Source organism: Peromyscus californicus, unplaced genomic scaffold, assembly GCF_007827085.1.
Source record: "Peromyscus californicus insignis strain IS unplaced genomic scaffold, ASM782708v3 Scaffold_13__1_contigs__length_99412109, whole genome shotgun sequence".
NCBI lineage: Eukaryota > Metazoa > Chordata > Mammalia > Rodentia > Cricetidae > Peromyscus > Peromyscus californicus.
In genome coordinates this window covers 80,516,913-80,536,384 of record NW_026294424.1, presented here as the reverse complement: position 1 = coordinate 80,536,384, position 19,472 = coordinate 80,516,913, and the positions used below count along the sequence as shown (strand labels likewise).

Below are 19,472 nucleotides of genomic sequence, written 5' to 3'. Positions count from 1 at the left end.
TAGAAGAGGACAAACCGTACATAGTCATATATGTCAAAATATGTGACACTAAAAGTCAGAATGAAAGTAGAGTAACCCTAGAGAAAAATGAGACACAACTAAAACGCTGATATTTTACTGTTAATGGAGAATTTTTAGCATATTCCTGTGAAAAATGACTTCATTCATAGAAGCATAGTTCCCCTTCCCTTCAGTGTTTCTGCTAAAGACCTTTATTCTTGTTGTGAGGGAGCCAATCTCCACCCTTGTCAGTCTGTAGCATAACTCACAAGATACCTTTGTGCTTCTGTGCACAGTGTGATAAAGCCAAAGTGCACTTTGTACTATACTGTCGTGTCTTAAGTTTAACATTGGTTACACAGATTCTGACTTTTATTCCTTCTTTTTCTCCGCAGTTTAACTGTTAAAAGGCAGCCTATTCAGCAACCTACTACAAAAATGGGTACTCCAGAAGATGTTTGGAGAAAAGATCTGAAGATGATCCATGGCTGTCCCATGGTCTATGCTTTTGCATTTGACTGGGAAAGGATTGAAGAGTTCCAGAGCAGACAAGATGACCTTGTGATAACCACATACCCTAAATCAGGTGAGTCCTGTGTCCTAAATAATGCAGGTCTAGCATCACCTTTTGTTTATAAGATTGTTTTAATTTTATTTTATTAACTTTTTTTCATTTATTTTACATATGGACTACAATTTCCCCTCCCTTCTCCCCTTCTGTTTCCTCTCCCCAACTTCCATCTACCCCCCTTCTCATCCACTCTTCCTGTTTAATTCAGAAAGGGGCAGGCCTCCCATGGGCTTAATAAAGCATGGCACATTAAGTTGAGGTAGGACTGAGCTCCTTCCCCTGTATAAATGCTAGGCTAGGTAATCCAGCATTAATAATGTGTATGTGTATATTTGTTTGTATTTGAGGAACATGTGTGTGTGAGTGCCCACAAAAGTGATAGCTGGTATGGGCTAGATTAAACACATTAGGGTTTAGAGGGAGGAAAGGGGCGAATGATATTATAATATTGTAATCTCAAAGAAATTTATTTATTAAAAAAATCACAAAACTTTTATGTTTATGTATATGAGCTTCTCAAAGGATAAATCAATCAATAAAACAAAAAAACATTAAAACAAAGAAACTGACCACTGATTTTAAAAATGCTGACTTTTGTTACAGGTACTACTTGGATTAGTGAAATTGTAGACATGGTTCTAAATGATGGAAATGTTGAAAAATGTAAGCGAGATGTCATTACTTCTAAAGTTCCAATGTTGGAACTGACTATTCCTGGACTAAAAATATCAGGTAAATGTCAATCTTCTGAGGATTGTAATTTTGCAAGAGTATTCTCATCTAGCATCTGTTTGTAATTCCAACTCAGAAAAAAAAAAAGAAGAAAGAAGGAACAAAGCAACAGAGCACAAATGTTCGCACAATTATGAAGAAGTATTCACAGTGTTGTGGGTTAGCTATGAATCATTAGTAAAACATACATCCTCTCATCAAGGAATGTACAGAAGTGTTGTGACGTTAGAAAGTAAGTCAGTTTATAACATAGCAATTCTACTAGTTTTCCATAGTCAAAGAACAAGACTGCATGAGATATGATCATAAGAAGGACAGCCTTAGATTGTATTCACGCCTAGCTGCATTTAATTAAGGCCCAAAGTTTTACATGCATTTTGGGAAAACATATTCTAGGAATGTGAAGCAACTAAGTGTAAAGGGATTGAAGAGGACAAATCTTCAGGGTCAGGGCAATGCATGAACTAAAACAGCAGTGAAGGAAGGGCTGGGAGTAGGATGCAAAGCAATTAGAATCATATAGCGATGGATTAAATAAGGTGTGGAATGCTTAAAGGTTTCTTTAATTTTATTCTAAACATGGTAGGGAAGATATTGAACGGCTTTAGTCAAGTAAGAGTCATTGAGTTGTATTTTTGCTGTTTAAAATAGAAAGTCTACCCTAGGTGCTATTGTGGGGTTGAATTTAGGATGCTAGAAGTATATTTTGGTTTGACTGACAGACAGATTACCTAAGTAATGTGAGGAAAATGAAGAAAGAAAGGTGAGTTCAGAAGTTTTACTTAGGTCAACCAAACATGAAGCCAGGTGTTATTTGGAAAGTTGGGAAAGTTATTAATATTTTTTTATAAAACATTAGATATCAGGTATTGAGTACTTTTAAATGATCAGTTGAAAGATTCATTCAGCAAGCTTTCAGTGTAATTGGCACTTGGAAGCAAGACTGTTGACCCACAAAAGTGTAATATAGTATCAGAAGATAAAGGTTATCCATGAAAACTACCATCATGAAGAGGCTTTGACAGAGGAGCTAATAAAAAAAAATCATCAAGCTGAAAGGGAATGGAAAAGTGTGGGTCATACAGGCAAGTGTGAAAGGTCACTTTCAGTGAAGTTGCTGGGAACCTAGGTAACACAGAACACAGAAGGACGAGGGTAGCCCTTCCCAGATGACAGACAGGTTTAAACAGCAGAGTACAAGCCCTCCACTGCAGCAGAGATGGCTCAGGACAAGAAGGTTTACTTCCAGAGGAAGGGGTCTATTGATCCTTAGTTGGTTGTCTCAAGTGGAAGGGAAAATACAAGCTTGGAAATGAAGAATGACTTTAATACCACAAAAAATATAAAACAAAAAATTAACTAAACCAAATAGCATAGGTGTCTGGGGTTCCTGCTGGGGGCGGGGTTAAGGGTGAAATCCACTGCCTCAGAGGAATTAGTTGATGTTTAGCCAAGAGATGAAGGTAGCACTTAGATTTATTCTGTAGCCTAATTGTGGATACCTGTGAAATCTTCATGTATTCCTATTGATGGTTATAAAGGGCACATTTCAACCATTTCACTTGGAAAAATTACTATGAGACAGAAGAATATGAGAAATCTTTTATGGTTGTTGAGGCAGGGATAAAGAACTGGCATGGGAAAGACAGCCTGAGCTAAACAGAGGGAAGCTTCTGCCTATAGAGGATTCCAGTTTTCATTTCTCTGTGCTGGGTAACCTACCAGTATGGAGACATGATGAGGTCCATGGTGGAATTTTGTAGTTTTCTAATTAATATCTCCAGATAAAATCCAGGAATCTAACCTCCAATTGCATTTAACATTCAGACCATAAAACATCTAATTTAGTATAAATTTATCCCGAAGATTTTATAAGAGACACAAACAAGAACATCTGTTATGTATCTAAAACTCAAATTTAACTGGCCATCTGAGATTTTTCACAACCTTATTTCTATTGTTATAAAGGGGTTGTGCTTAATATTTATTGTGGGACATAGACTTCAATCAAGAAGATGTTCATTGGTAAATAACATGTTATATTCCTCTTCTGAAGGAATTCCATTCTATTGGATGTACATTATAGATCCAGCATAAACAATAAGCATGGGAACACTCTGTGAATCGTTCCCTATAAAAAACAGGCTACCATGGACTTCTGGGAAGTCCAAGCAAGCCTTGAACTTAAGATCTTCATGCCTCAGCCTGTTGAGGATTGGATTAAAGCTTTGAGCCACCATAACAAAATACATGCAGTATTACATGCAGAGAAGTGTTATGTAGAACACTGGGCCTGGATGTTATATTGTAAATTATAAACAGTTGAAACAGGCGATTGTTTGGAGTTGATTAATCAAGTTTTTTGAAGAATGTATATCTATGGTGAAAACGGCAAGTGTATGTGGTATTAGCAGATAGTTTAGAGATTAGAGGAGATCTAAATGATACTGAAAATAAAATATGCCTAGGACTTTAAGGTTTGTATGGAAGACCTGAAGAAGTAGATGTGATAAAACTCCAAGCTACCAAAGTAGTATTTTCTTCCTCCTTTTGGGATAAAGAAAATTAAACAAGACTCTTAATTTTAAAAATCTCTCACTGAGTGAAACTATAGTAGAAGTTTTAATACAGTGAGGTAAACATCAAAGTGTACACTGTTGCCTGTCTCCTGATGCCACCTCCCAGAATTCTGAAAAATGCCTAGAGTTATTTCAGAAGTCACCTCCATTTAATATTGCTCCAAAATGTCTGGGGAAAAAAGGGATGGAAGATAGTGAGCTCGCTCAGGGGGAAATATTACTTGCTGTACAGGTACAAGGACCTGGAACCCACATTGCAAGAAGCGGATGGACTCTTGAAAGTTGCCCTCTAACTTCCAAGAGAGTGCCGTGACCCATGAACACATCTATGACACGCACATGGACACACACGCACATGCACACACGCTCACACCAAAAGATAACATTTACAAATGTTGGTGGGAGAGATGAAGAAATCTGAGCTTCTTTGGTACTCTGATCTTTCTAATTTCCTAAAATGAAATTTCCAGGTGTTGAACACTTAAAAACAACTCCATCGCCTCGGATTATAAAGACACATCTACCAACTGATCTACTCCCGAAATCTTTCTGGGAGAACAAGTGCAAGGTACAGTGTGGACTGAAGGCTAAGCTGCTCCCAGTTGAATCCTGTCCATTTATCTACTCTTATTGTGAGAAATAGTGGCGTGATTTGTGTCTCTGAAAACTAAACTACACAAGGAAGAGCTTGATGTTTTCCCCTTCTCTCTTCTGGGTCCCCCCTCCCCTCCCCCACTCTCTTTTTTCCTTTCATCTCTCTTCTGGCTCCTTTTCTTGTATCCTCTTCCCTCCTCTCTTTCTGGTTTTGTTTTGTTTATTTGAGACAAGATATCACTATACATGCTAGGCTGGCCTTGAAATTGATATTAGCCTCCTGATCTTTCTTCCCCAGCCACCCAAGTTCTACAGTAATAGGAGTTTGCCACTATGAATGGTTAAGTGTTTTTAATTAATTTCAATTTCTGTATATGAACTTCCTAAGCTTACAAGTAGCAGAACTCTCACATCAGCACAATATTGCTACTTTATCCCCTTTCTGTGCCAAGATAATGTGGCCTTCAACAAAAATGTAAGGAAAAAATATTTGCTCCTACCTGAAGGTTTGTTGACATTATTTAGTGAAATATTTGTGATTGAATGTTTGGTTAGCAAGAAATTTCAAGTTCTTCAATAGGTAATAATTTCTTAAATAGTAACTCTACTATTAAAAATTTCTAGTTCTTCTTACTTGACTTTATGTAAAGAATTTGGGTGTGGTAGGTAAAAATAAAGTGTAATAATTCTTATATATGAAAGTACTTTCTTTGTATGCTAACCAAACCTTAATAAGTTCATGAGAACAGATTCTACATTATAAGTGCTGGTAGGCAAGTGTTATGATCCACAACTTCTAGGAGAAGACCTACTCTGCTATTTTATTTATTTATAAATATATTTTTTTATTAATAATGCAGCATCCCTTGCTTTTCTTCTTCTCTCTCATGTAGATGATTTATCTGGCTCGAAATGCCAAGGATGTGGCTGTCTCGTATTATCATTTTGATTTAATGAATAGTGTACAACCTCTTCCTGGCACCTGGGAAGAATATCTGGAGAAATTCCTAGCTGGAAATGGTAGGTAGGCTTAAGCCTTACCTTTAAGATGTCAAATAGTTTTTAGTTCAAATATTACTAATTTTAAATAACCTATTTTCCTTTCATTTTTTAAAAGTCAGAACATTCAAGTTCAATACTAATATATTAAATTCCATTGTAGGAAAGTAACTACATTTAAATGTTTACCATAAAATTTAATTTGCAATTGTGATGATAATCAATGGCATATGAAGACATTCTGTAATCCCTTCACAGTGTTAAACATTCATCCTATGTTTCTGCTTATTATTAGAGAGGTCTGTTTTACATGCTGTATCTGTGATATTTAGACTCACACTTGATGCTGTGTTATGTAAATCTTCCATGGGCATCAGCATAACTCAATGGCAGCTAATCTATCCTTCCCTGAAATGCTCTCTTTGTAATTTATATTTTAAAAGTTGATTATTTATCTATAAATGGCTAATTTTAACTTTTTGAAAATTGGTCCTAAATTCTCAGCTTCTTTGATTACCAAATTTCACAAAATTTCTTTACAAAATTTCTTTCACAAAATTTCTTGACTTACTAAAAAATTTTTATTCTGATAAACATTTATGGAGATATTATTTTTTCCTATTTTAGTGGCTTATGGTTCATGGTTCAGTCATGTTAAGAATTGGTGGAAAAAGAAAAAAGAGCATCCACTACTTTTCTTATACTATGAAGACTTGAAACAGGTAACATGTTAGATGTTTGTTCTGAATAATGTGTACACTGTCATGGGAAAATCACTAATTTTTGTTTTTCAAGCTGACATTGGAATCCAAATTGAAATATCTGTTTTCCTATTGCCCATACCTCCGACCTGCATGTCTATCAATCAGATCAGTAAGCACTTTTGTGAAATCATTTATCTATGTTTGTTCCATTCTTCTTTTAGTTAGTATGTGATTTTTTTCAACCATCCTTTTCCCTCAAATTCTCCCCTGGACTTACTGGAATTCACACTCATGATTTTGCACTTGGTATCTGTGTATCGACACAGTCATTTTCCTTTTCAATTGCTCCCTATAATTTGACCTTCACTCTTTTGTTCAGCATTTCCATGAATTTATTTGTGTATAATCCCCAGATCTTTACCTTTTTCTAAACTGAATTTCAAACTGATGTTGGAATTAACTTAACATGTTCAAAAGCAAAATTTTGTTTAGTTCTCCAACAATCATTCTTTTCTGTAGCTAGAGTTTTCCTGCCTGGCCCACAGTCAGGACAAATCTCTCTCACCTGCCAGTCCCACAGCCACTCAGACCCAACCAAGTAAACACACAGAGACTTATAGTGTTTACAAACTGTATGGCCATGGCAGGCTTCTTGTTATCTAGTTCTTATATCTTAAATTAACCCATTTCTATTAGTTTATAAATTGCCATGAGGCTCGTGGCTTACCTTACGTCTCACTTGTCATGGAGGCAGCTGACAGTGTCTCTCTCCTCAGCCCTCCACTTCCCAGAATTCTCCTCTCTCCTTGTCCTGCCTATACTTCATGCCTGGCTACTGGCCAATCAGTGTTTTATTTATTAACCAATCAGAGCAACACATTTAACATACAGAACATCCCACAGCACTTTACAACTTGTATTTTCCTTTTTCAATATCAACTTTATTTTTCTTTTCAGTTTTCCCACCTCTAAGTTAGGTTGTATGTTTAGTATAATTACAGTCTACCCTTTGTACATTTTAGACTTTGGCTTGTGTTATAAGTTTGTCTGTATTCTCTTTCAAATGTTTCTCTTTCTTTACTTTCTCACTGTCTCGATTTCAGTGCATAAAGTTATAATTCACATAGTCTCTATGAAGTAGGTTTATTCAGTATGACTACAATGTGCTTTGTCACTATTCTGGGCTATTCTACAAAAATTGGACAATCCTACCTACCCTCACACACCATTGCAAAATCTACAGAAATATTTTTTTAGTTTGTGAAATTTCAGATATACAATTTAGAACACCTTTCAATTCTCAAATCCATGATAGAAACTAAAAAATTATCCATTTTGAAAATATGTGGATAGTACCTAATACAGTGCTTACCTTAAATATTGTGGCTCAGGAGTTACATATAGATGGAACTTTCATAATGTGCTGACCTTATGACTGACTGAATGTAATAACCAAAATATTAGTACCAGTATGGCCCTGTGTATGTGACATTCTCTGAATGTACTTCTGGGAAACTCCAGGGCATTTTTATATCTTACCTCCAATAATCTGAAAATTTCCACTATATCCAGGTTGTAGTTAGTTGGCAGCCTAAAAGAGAATCTGAATTACCCCAATTTGGAGACAGGCCCTTGGCTATCCTTAGAAGAGCTTCTGTCTCATTCAGGTGATGTGATTTATTCAAATGACAAATTCGGGTTGATTCACAGGCTAGCCTAAGGAGTGCCTGAGGAATATCCAAACATTTTTTAATCACCCTGAAATCTATTACACATGTTACTCTTAGCAGACAGCATTTTGTCTCCTGTCATATAGTTACTGATAGACAATGTTTTATAAAAAGATTACTATAACAAGAATAGTAAATGGCAGTACAGTATATATTAAGATAAAAAGTCAGAAAAAAATCTAAATTTCTACATGTTATGTATATGGGTTTCAGTTGTCTTTACTGAGAATGTGTTGTGGAGGAAGATTGGATAAGCTCTTCTTTCATGATGATGTGGCAGGGACTGTATTTTTCTCTATATCCTAGAAATATTACCAAAGCTTCCCTTACAGCAAATCCTTTGTCAGTACATATGTATGTGTGTGTATGCACATAAATATCTAATAATATGTTTTTAAATGTTATTGTTTCTCTATTTGGTATAAATATAGTCCAACCTCTTCATCAAATAATTTATTAATTTTTCCCCATTCATTTTTATTTTCCTATTTTTTATATCTTCTCTCATTTCCATGAACTAACCACTCTTAAAAAAACCTTTCTTGAAACATTTCAAAACCTATACTAAACTAAGCGTTGTAGTTCAAAGGTAGTGGGAAGAAAAGTAACACCATACAACAGAACTCATAGAGAGGTTTATTGTAGGGAGGGAGAGGGATGCAGAAGAGGCCTCTGAGGGGGGGAGAGAGAGAGAGAGAGAGAGAGAGAGAGAGAGAGAGAGAGAGAGAGAGAGGCTGATGATGTATCCTGTCAGGACCCAGAGCAGACCAGTTTAAATGCCTGAATGTGAACATTCCTCCCGTTTGTTTATTATAAAAAGGTGAGAAAATAGGAAGGGGATCACAGGTGAGGCGAGAATGAGGGTGCTATGTTCTTGAGACTGCTTCCTGCTGACCTTGGGACATTGGCATCTTTGGAGGATCTGAAGAAGCTGGGATGCTGACCAAGTCCTGGGATAGCTGGCTGTTCCACTTTGCTGTCCAGGCTCTGTGGTACCATAGTGCCACTTATACCTGGCAAGATGATGGCAGAGCAGAAGATAGAGTTAAGTTTAGGGGAATTTTTTTTTTTCTTAGGTCCTGGTAATTGAGGGAGTGGAGTCCCAAGACCAGGAAACGGTGGGGAAACTTAGGCTGTTGATCGACAGTACTTACCTGGAAAGCATCTGATCTGTTCTAGGTGGATCCAAGTTGACCCCCTGGAGCTTACAAGAATTTTTTTGAGTTTGCCAAAACATAAGTTTTAGACACATTAGCATTCCCACTGTTTATAATCTGTACTGAAATTTACGTTGTAGAATGGCAGTATACTCATGCCTTTGAGTCATTAGAAAACAAACGTTCTTTGATCCTTACATCTTAAAGCTTTCATATCCTCACAAACTTTACACCTTAAAACATCTTCTTTTTACCTAATTCACCAGGAGACACAGGTGGTTGATTACTGAGAGCAGACATTGTAAAGTAAGTTCCTTTAAATAAAGGGATAGTAAAAAGTTACATTGGAATCTGTTCTGTGAGTTTATCTCTTTTTTGAGTCTGGTAACAAGGTAAACTGTGTCTAGAATTAGTATTAGCTCTAGGAGAGTGAGTCCTATGGCCTGAATTTTACACACAGAGAGAACTGAGAAGGTAGATGAAGCCTTGGTTGCTGCTGTTAAAATGACAAAGTTATTAGCCTAGTCGTCAAACACCATCAGGGTTCTGAGAAGGAAACTTTACCTGAGTGAGCAGAAGTGCAGATCAAGTAGCTTCCGGATCTATTAAAAATGACAGAGACTCGTTGGCTACCTAGACAGATACCCCAGGGTCCTCTATGGTCACTGGAGGCAGAGGTCTCAGGGCAGCAACAGTATTTGACTGCCAGGTCCAGGAGATCTGACAGACTTTGCTGTGGAATAGGGACTGTGAGAAGACCAGCCTACCTTGCCTAGGCAAAGTGTGGCAATCGATTTCCCAGTGTCCTGTTTTCCACAGTCTGGAGAAGGTCTTGGCGGCAATGGAGATAAAAGGCAGTATTTTGCTCAGTGGCTGGCATAGCCCCATTTAAAGCAAGGTCCAAGTAGAGGTTCTTCTGTGCCCATCCATCTTCTTTGGAGGATGCCACCAGGAGCTGGTATGTCTCTCTATCATGAAAAGCTTTTTTATTAAACATTTAAGATGCCATGTTCTCAGATCTCTGAGCATTTGAGGACTGTCTGTCTATTAGGTACATATGAATACACAAACTTTGTTTCTAGTTACTTGTTTTAAGCTTAACTTTGGAAACATGTACAGGGAACTAAGTAAGGCTTATTGCTGTAATTAATTATATTAGCACTTAGCATGACTACAGTTAAAGAATTTGATCATTTATAAGATGACTGACTATGAACTCATGTTTCTTAACAGTCTACAATAAGTTAGCAGCTCTCATAAAGCTAGGACTTTACATTACATTCAGGGTTAGCCTTAAAAATAATGAATTTGTATTGAAGCTCTTGTAATATCAAAATAAAACTTTTTAATCATATATAATGGGCTCAGTAAAGAAACCAAAATAGCCATTCTTTGCGAAAAACAGAACAAGTTTGTTCCAAACTGCTAAGACTGTCTCCTGAGAAGGCAAGGAATAGTGACAGGGGAAAGATCCCCAGGACTAAATGGGAACAGGAGAAAAGGGGCTTGTGAGTTAGGGTGTGGCCCATGAGCAGGGACTGAGGAAGCCTGGAGACCATCACTGCCCTTGACAATCCATGGGGGTCGGGGCTCTGCCCAAGTGCCCAATCCTAGAAAAGGACCCTCTCAAGGGACCAGAAATTCCATTTAGAATATATATCTTATTTATCAAATACCTTATTTATCAAATACATGTTGCCACTTACCTAAATTCTCTAGAAGCTTGGTGCTGAACATTTGGCAAAAACGTAAGTACTTAGGTGTAAATCGCTAAATTAGCTTTTGTTATTCTGAATAGATCTTTATGACTTTAAATTTTTACAACATATAGAGTATATTCTAAATCAGAGTTGAATCACATATAACTTTACATTTCTATCGTCATACAAAAGTCCATACCAATCTGAACTATTTGAGACTTGTTGCTTTCTTAGTCTAAAAGGATATACAATGAACAAAGAGCTCATTTGGACTAAGAAAAGTACTCTTTAACCTTAGTAAAAGATGGTTGTCAGCCACATGGCTGCCTACATCATGATGAGGTCACCAGCCAAGATGGAGGAGAGCCACATAGTTGCTGTTTAAAACATGTTTTCCTGAACAATATATATGCACACATATATATACAGAGTTGAATCTAGCTTACATTCATACACATAGAGTTAAATCCAAGTCACATACACACACACACACACATATGTGTGTGTGCATAATATATATATGGATATATACACATATATGTATACACACATGTGATATATATATATATATATATGTATATATATCAGGAGTTGAATAAATAAAAAGAGGGAAAAGCGGTGTGTGCTGAGCAAGATGAAGCTGGATTCTCCATCTCTGACTCCCATATTGCTGCAAAGATAAATAGGACATTTAGAGAGGGAGAGCAGACAGATATAAGCAGGTCTTGGAGCAAAGAAAAAGAAAGTGGAGAATTCTTTCTTGTTTCCCCTGCTGCCTGGTCCAAGGAATACTGAGGTCAGATTTGATTTGAAAGGCATGGTCAGTGGGTCTCCAAAAGGCATCCCAATGGGGAACTTGGAGGTATATGACACAGTTCCCAAGGATGAGGCATAGGAAGAAGATTCAAAGGCCTGAAATTCCTAGCATCCCAGGAATCAAGGGAGATCAGATCGAGCAGGCAAAAGCTGCTTAGTATGTCATCAGGAAAGCAAAGAACAAGGGCCAAGGACTGAGTAGGCACAAGCTGTTCAGTATTTCATCATGCAAGAACAGGGACTGAGGGCTCTGAGCCTGAAAGAGACACAGTCGCCTGACACTAGAACTTCAAGAAAAGCCAGAAGGCGGGGAGAGTACTGTGCTCAAGAAATGAAGTCTCACATTCAGGGGAATTGTCAGAGGTGGGTAGCCCCACTAGAGACCTAATTGCTGATATAGAGTAGAAGACAAAATCATTGGTGAATGAGGATGCAGATTCATTGCAGGTGGAAGAGAGTGGGTATGTTGCGGGTGGAGCAGGGGGATAGAGTCCAAGCATGAAGTGGGTATCTTTCAGCGGGCCCTGCCAAGGTATGCCACTAAGCAAACACACCACTTGCAACAGACTTAGTGCAAGAGGTTTATTGGGGGAGGAGGGAGAGCAAAAGGCTGTGTCAGAGTGGAGACTTGAGAGAGGCAGGCAGACAAAGAGGAAGAAGAGGCCAGAGAAGTAAGAGAAGAGGCAAAGACAGCGAGCTCCACCTGGTGGGCACTTTTAAAGGGTGTCCCATAGCTGATGGTGGAAAGGGATATGGCAACAGGTGATGATGTAACTGCTTTGGCTGCAGAGGCAGGCTGCTGCTGAGGCTGCAGAAACCAACATTGTAATTCTTTAAGGAAAGAAGTAGAGTTAGATAGAGAAGACCCCAGTTTTGTTTTGTTTTGTTTTCTGAGAGAGTTCACTTAATGAAAAGGGGACATGCACCTTAACAGGCTTCATAGTTAGCATGAGCTGAGTAGAGGAACAGGAAGAAAGAACAGAGTGGGGGCTTGGAGTGAAGATAAGAGAAAGTTTGGACATAGGGTATCTGTTCTGTCTGTCCAACAACTGACAGAAGTTGCAAAGGTCCTGTAAAATATCAGGATATAGAGTCCTGGTAAGTGGCCATCTGGATTGATTATCTAAGGGGGATTGGGACCAGATTGCAAAGGTAGATAAGTTAAGTCCTGAAGTCCAGTGTTAAGTGTAGAGGTCTGAGGTTTTCCAAAAGGCATCCCAAGAGGGAGCTTTGATGTATGGTGGAAGGTGCAGTTCCCATGAGTGAGGTAGAAAAATAAGATCCCAAAGCCTGAAATTCCCAGTGTCCCATGAATCCAGGGAGGATCAGATTGAGAAGGCACAAGCTGTTCAGTATGTTGTCATGCAAGAATAGGGGTGGAGGGCTCTGAGCCCAAGAGAGATGTGGTCTCCAGGTGCCAGGGCTTGAGGGTGGGGCCAAAAGGCAAGAAAACACGCTCTAGAGAGTAAACTTCACTTGTGGGAAATGGTCAGGGGTGAGTGTCGGTGAAGAGGGTCAACTGTATTTCGTCCTCCAACTCCAAGAACACCAGAGGGGTGCCAGATGCTCAATAGTCACTGAAGAGTTTACACTGACCAGGAGAAGGGGATCTTATCAATCGTACCACTGTTGGGTGGAGAGCCCAGTGGTCAGTTAGGTGGAAAGTGAGTCTGTTACAGGTAGACTGGGAACAGGATCCTAGTGTGCCTCAGGCCGCTGGTGGGCTGGGCAGGAGGGACCACCAGCACCAATGTTGTAGTTTAAAGGATGCTGAAGAGAGGGAGGGAGGGAGGGAGAGAGGGAGAGGGAAAGAGGGGGAGAGGGGGAGAGGGAGAAAAGGAGAGGGAGAGAGGGGGAGAGGGGGAGAGGGGGAGAGGGGGAGAGGGAGTCAGGGAGAGGGAGAGAGAGAGGGGGGAGGAGAGATGGGAGGGGTTTGCTTTTTATAAGGGAATGTAGTGCATGTACACAGGGAGTGGCTGTAGCTGATGATTATCCTGTCAGGACCCAGAGCAGGCCAGCGTAAATACCTGAGTGCTAATACTAAGAATTTAAGCTGTTTCTTCTATTGTGAATTGATACTAATATCTTAATATCACAGTAGATGGTACATTTTGTTAAATTCTAAATCATATCTTTCTATTATAGCTTCAATAAAATCTTTTGAAATATCAATGAAGATTTAATTGCCTAATTGAGAGTTGTAAATATTAAGCTCATGCTGTGCTATAAACTGAAATGAGATGATGACTGTTGGTTAAGTTTTATAATGATGTTTGTGTCTGTCTGTCTGTGTACGTGAGTGCACATGCTCTTAGAGGCCAGTGGAGCCTGGTCCTGGAAGCTGGAGTTAGAGGCTGTGGTGTACACTACGTGGGGACTGGGAACCAACGTGTCCTCTGAAAGAGCAGTGTGTGCTCTTAACCACTAAGCTGTCTCCCCAGCTCATTCATTTGTTTGTTGAATTAGTGTCTTTCTGTGTAGTGCAGCAAACCTTGAAGTTTTAATCTTTCTTCCCCAAACTCCTGAATACGGAGGCTTACATATACAGACTCAATCATAAGAATGTAATTATAAAAGTTGCATCTTTTTGTAAATTGTGTGAGTGGTTTACATGTTTGTTATTTTCTTGCATTCATCATCTCACTCACTGACAGAACCCAAAGGAAGAAATAAAAAAGATTGCCAGCTTTCTAGGCAAGACCTTGGACAATGAGACCTTGGACAAGATCATCCATCACACCTCCTTTGAAATGATGAAGGACAACCCCCTGGTCAATTATACCCATTTGCCCCCATCAGTGATGGATCACAGCAAATCCCCTTTCATGCGAAAAGGTAAAACTTTGCTGAATGTAGTTCCCGACTTTAATTTCTTGTGAAGAACCAGTTCTGTGATTTCTACTGTTTCATTAACTTCTTTAAGTTTCAGTTCTTCATAGGAAATCAATGAAAATTAAAAGCATGTAGGGTCAAAAGTCGCTTTATTAGGTTCAATCTTACAAAGAAAAATAATGTACATAGTTACTAGGGGTTTGATAAATAATTTTCTTCTTATTTACTATTCTAAATATAATTGACTTTCACAACTATCATGCAATTTCATGTTTGTCCTTCTACTCCATTCTATAAACAGGCATAGACCCTTTTCTTTCCCCAATGGTAGTTTATCTAGTAAAATTCAACTTCTTTAAAGTCCCATATAATTTAGAAAATAATTTCCATTTTTTTTTATGAAGACAATTCACCAAAAAGAAGTTTTTTTTCCTTATGGGATTTTTTTCCCTCTTTACAGATCCTATTTGAATTACAGGAAGTAGAGTCCAAATTTAACTTAGCAGAGTATGGAATTCACTGTTGAAATTCTTTGAATACTATGAAGCAAATCATATGTATTATAGTTTCTCATAAATAGTCCATTTCAATAATACTAAATCAAAACACTTCATAAATTAACTTAAATTATATGTTTCATTCTTACTAATGCCAACTGCTATCTTGATTATTGTTTATTATTTATAGATACAGAGGAATATGACTCTCTTTTGTGCTGGTATATAAGAATAACTCCAGGAATGTGTGTGGACATAGACATACAATCAAAACAATTTTGAAAAGCATTATAGTATGACATTTTAATGAACATTTTAATCTTACTAAAGTATCAGGTTGTTTTAATGTTAAATTTATTTGGAAAACCCTAAATTTGGCTCCAAAGATAATTTCTAATAGAACAAAGAAAAGCATTATTATTATTATTATTCTATCTGGTACAAAATGACTTATATATATGCATATTCATTTATATTCCTGTAAAGTTTGTCTGACAGAGCTTTAAAAACAATCTCTTTTTTTAAAGCAGTCAAATTCAGTTATGTCATTGAATGTGATTTCCCGCAGAGTTTAACTCCAGTCATATAAAGATGGATGCGATCTTTCATATTAGCTCGAATACTGATGAGTAGAGCAAAGGAGCTTCATGTCTGGAACTGATGTTTTGTGCAACTTCATCATGGAAGAATACAGGCTAACCTAACAATTGTAAAGTCTTTACATCTCCTATAGAGGAAGAAAATAACATGTCCTGTGGTTAGACTGATCCAAGCTTTATCCAGGCTGTAATGCTGTCTAAATCAATGACATCAAACACATCAACTAGCCAGCCAAAGTTCTGCTCGCATCATTGACAAAATATGTAAAACAAACATATGGTATAAAATTTGGGAAAAAACTACGTGAAATGATATGTAACAATTTAGAATACTTCCTAAGCAGAAATTATACACACATATGTATAATATTGGTGGCAGTTGTCTAGATTCATTTGTTCATTCATTCATTCATTCAGTTGAAGAAGTGCATGTTTATTCAATAACTCACATATATACAGGCTCCTCATGAATACCTGAATGAGTTATTCAAACATTCAAAGTCATATGTTTGTCTCAAGATAGCCCAGGAGATTTATATGTTTGTCTTTAATGTTATTCTCACCTAAAATAAAAATGAAGTATAAATTTTGTGAATTAGGGAACAAGTATCTTCCAATTATCACAGAATTCTCATTTGTAAATTCCAGGAAGTTAAATTCATGTTTCTCATTTGAGAGCTCTTTTGGATGATGAACAGTTCTTTGTAGAGACTTTATGTCTATCTGAGAGAATGAAATGTGCTCTTACTACTGAAGATTGAGCTATAACTCCATGACACAGGACAGTCAACAAAATATAAGATCTCCTTTATGAAACAGTATACTTCCTAAGAATTTATATAGGAAAATTATCTCTCTCAAAATAACTCTTGAAATACGAACTCTGTGCTTAGGTATAAGCCTGTTTTATCAACAATAATATTTAAGTTTTAATGGATGCCTTAAAATAGTCATATTTATTCAATAGGAGATTATTTTTAAAGCTCCATCACACAAAATTTATATCAGGGTAAATGTATATGCATATACACCAGTCATTTTTGTTTCAAATTAGAATAAAACTAATAACACTTTTCATTGTTTTTTTATATTAGAAATTATCTTTGAAGCCAAATGCCGTGTTTTCAAATTCATTCCTTAAGTAGCCAGCCTTTCCCTTTGGTGAATATTAGCTTTTCTTTATAATTCATATTTTATTCTTTCATGTGTTCTTGTTATTTAGGTGTTGTTGGTGACTGGAAAAATTACTTCACAGTGACCCAAAATGAGAAATTTGATGCCATCTATAAGAAGGAAATGTCTGGAACAACACTTAAGTTTCACACAGGGATTCAAAGCGCTTAAGCTGCAACGTGAAATAGTATCTTGACTGAGAAGTCAAATAAATTTGTGAAGGAGAAATAAATATGCTTTGAAAACACTGATTAAATATGTCCTACACATGCCTCAGCAAGTAATTTTTCAAATTATCTAGAGTCAAGCTCTTTTGTTATCTTATTTTTCAAAGGGTACTTCTGCAAATTCTTGGGTGACTACCGAATTGAAGAAATAGTATTTTTGAAGAAAATCGCTGGTCTTGGTTTTTCATAACATGGATATGGGTATGAAACTTGCATTCATGTTCCTAAGAACCTTGCAGAGGAGAGTGCACTTTTCTACTCAGTCTCCCACATAGTAGTATTAAGAATTATGTTCCCCTTGCTGTAGAAACAGTCTGCCTGGTTGCACATGGGCTGCATTTTACAACACTTGCCCTGTTTTTTCTTTCCTGAATACCTGCTCCAGGACACTGTGCTTCCTGGCTATCTATAGGTTTTCATGCTGTTATGTGAGTCATTACTCATCCTTTTCCATGGTTCTATTTGGATAACACAGTTCATGTCCCAGATCTAATAACTGAGGTTTTGGAAATAGTTTTCTATATTTATCTTATTTCTAAGTCTCCAATGAGTGAAAGACTTTCATTATTCTGTTTAGAACTCTTCTCTTGGGACTTGAGCTTATCTCTGAGGGTTTGCTCAGGGGCTATAATCAATTTCCCCCTCTCTGGAGGGTCCCCTCAACCAACCCTTTTGCATTTCCCAGAACCATCTGTTTCTGTGTTGATTAGATTACCTGAGCCTGAGTATATTTGGATCCAACAATACTGCTTTCATTTCATAAGATCAAATTATCACTGCAGCTGAAATCTTCCCAATCTAGTGCCCAAGGTAGAGTTTCTAGACTGAGGATCATCTGTCTTGTCCATAGACAGAGGTGGGGGATACATAGAACAACCACTGGATAGATGCCTCCTTGGACAATTTGTTTCTCAACTCCAAATTTGACTTGGACAAGATTATGCATAACTCCTTCTTTGAACAGGTTTTCTGCCTTTAGGTTATATCAACCTATGTCAAATTGCATCCAAACTGTCTCCAGTCTAAAGTTGGTTGAGGTGCTCTGGATTTCTCCCTTACCTGTTTAAGGGATGGAGGGTTTGTTTGCATTGTAGACACACCCTCAACCATAGTTGCGATGGGAAGTGGTTGAAGTATTGTTATTTTACAAGTGAGCTTTAGCTATAACAGGTCTCTGCTTCAACCCCAGCAAAGAAGTATTCCAGTGCCAAGTGCAAACCCCTAGAAGAGACACATCTCTAGTTATGGAGATAGTTGCTTCATAGCATGCTTTATAAATGTTTTTCAGGTTATGAAATATGTGTTCTAATGCTTAGAAATATTTTTTAGAAGTTAAATGGAATATCTGGTGGTATTGAAAATTAATTTCACTTTCTAGAATGGTAGTTCTCAACCTGTGGGTTTTCACCTTTTGGCAGTCGAATGACCCTTTCATAGGGGTCTCCTAAGATCATATGCATTTTTACATTTACATTATGATTCATAACAGTAACAAAATTACAGTTATGAAGTAGCAGTGAAAATAATTTTATGGTTGCGGTCACAACACGTGGGTCACAGCATTAGGAAGGCTAAGAACCAGTGTTCTAGAATACTTAAGAAAAAAAATAAGCTGAACCAGCACATACTTGTTTGCCTTATTATCATTACTAAGTTAGTGTGACATAGATTCTGATACAGCAGCCAGTTACTGGAAAAAAAGTAAGCAGATTTCTTTACCTTTCAGTGACCTTTGTGTCTTTTTATGTTATCCAAAACATTACCAGTAAGTTAACTTATGATGCTTTACTTTGTTTTCTTATTCACCAATTTCCAAGCAGAAACAAGAATTACATTCTGTTTTTAAACTGAATCCCTATAATGTAACAGTGATAGCAGATATCAATGGAAAGTCTCATTAAACACTTCATGACCTTTTATTTTTAATAGTTCAAAGCACTATTTATAGTGTCTCTTCACATTTCTTCATCACAACTAGACAAGCCCTGGCAGAGCAGACTTTCAAAGTATGTGGTCGCTGGTCCCTTTCTAACCCTGTTTTGATCGGATCTGTTTCTGACTTGTTTCTGTCCATGTCACTGACCTCCTTCTGCCTGATAAAGTTTTTTCCTTTGACGGTTTTGAAGGCTGACTACTATGTCATATAATTATCAACATGATATTTAGGCTAACCTAGATCTGTGTTCTAGGCCTACAGTCATCCATGTTTGTCTGCAATATAAACTATCTCTTGTTCCTTTTAAGGTAAGGGATATGTTTTTCATTTTCAAACAATCATATCTACTGGAAATAGAAATATCTCTTCTTGTATAATATTGGAGGGACCAGCCTTAATATTATACATCCCAGGGGCTCAGGAGAGAGAGCTATGAACAGTGAGGACTATTTTCGGGAAATAGAATCTCAGCACACAGGGCTCTTAGTCCAGTCATTTATTTTTCCAAATCTTCTTTGTCCTCTCTTACCCTGGGAATCCCAGTATACATACACTTACACGCAGTAATCACTTGGCAGTGCAAAGCCAGGCTTCCAGGGTCAAACGGAGGGGTGATAAGAATCACA

General features: G+C 37.4%; 1 protein-coding gene across 1 annotated transcript; it reads left to right on the top strand.

The window, feature by feature from the left end:
- The first annotated feature begins 438 nt into the window (after nucleotides 1-438).
- LOC128108936 (sulfotransferase 1B1) lies at nucleotides 439-16,854 on the top strand. Its single transcript, XM_052735957.1, has 7 exons — nucleotides 439-586; nucleotides 1,175-1,303; nucleotides 4,353-4,450; nucleotides 5,370-5,496; nucleotides 6,103-6,197; nucleotides 14,237-14,417; nucleotides 16,733-16,854. The coding sequence occupies exons 1-7, from the start codon at nucleotides 439-441 to the stop codon at nucleotides 16,852-16,854; spliced, it is 900 nt and encodes a 299-aa protein (XP_052591917.1).
- Nucleotides 16,855-19,472: the final 2,618 nt, after the last annotated feature.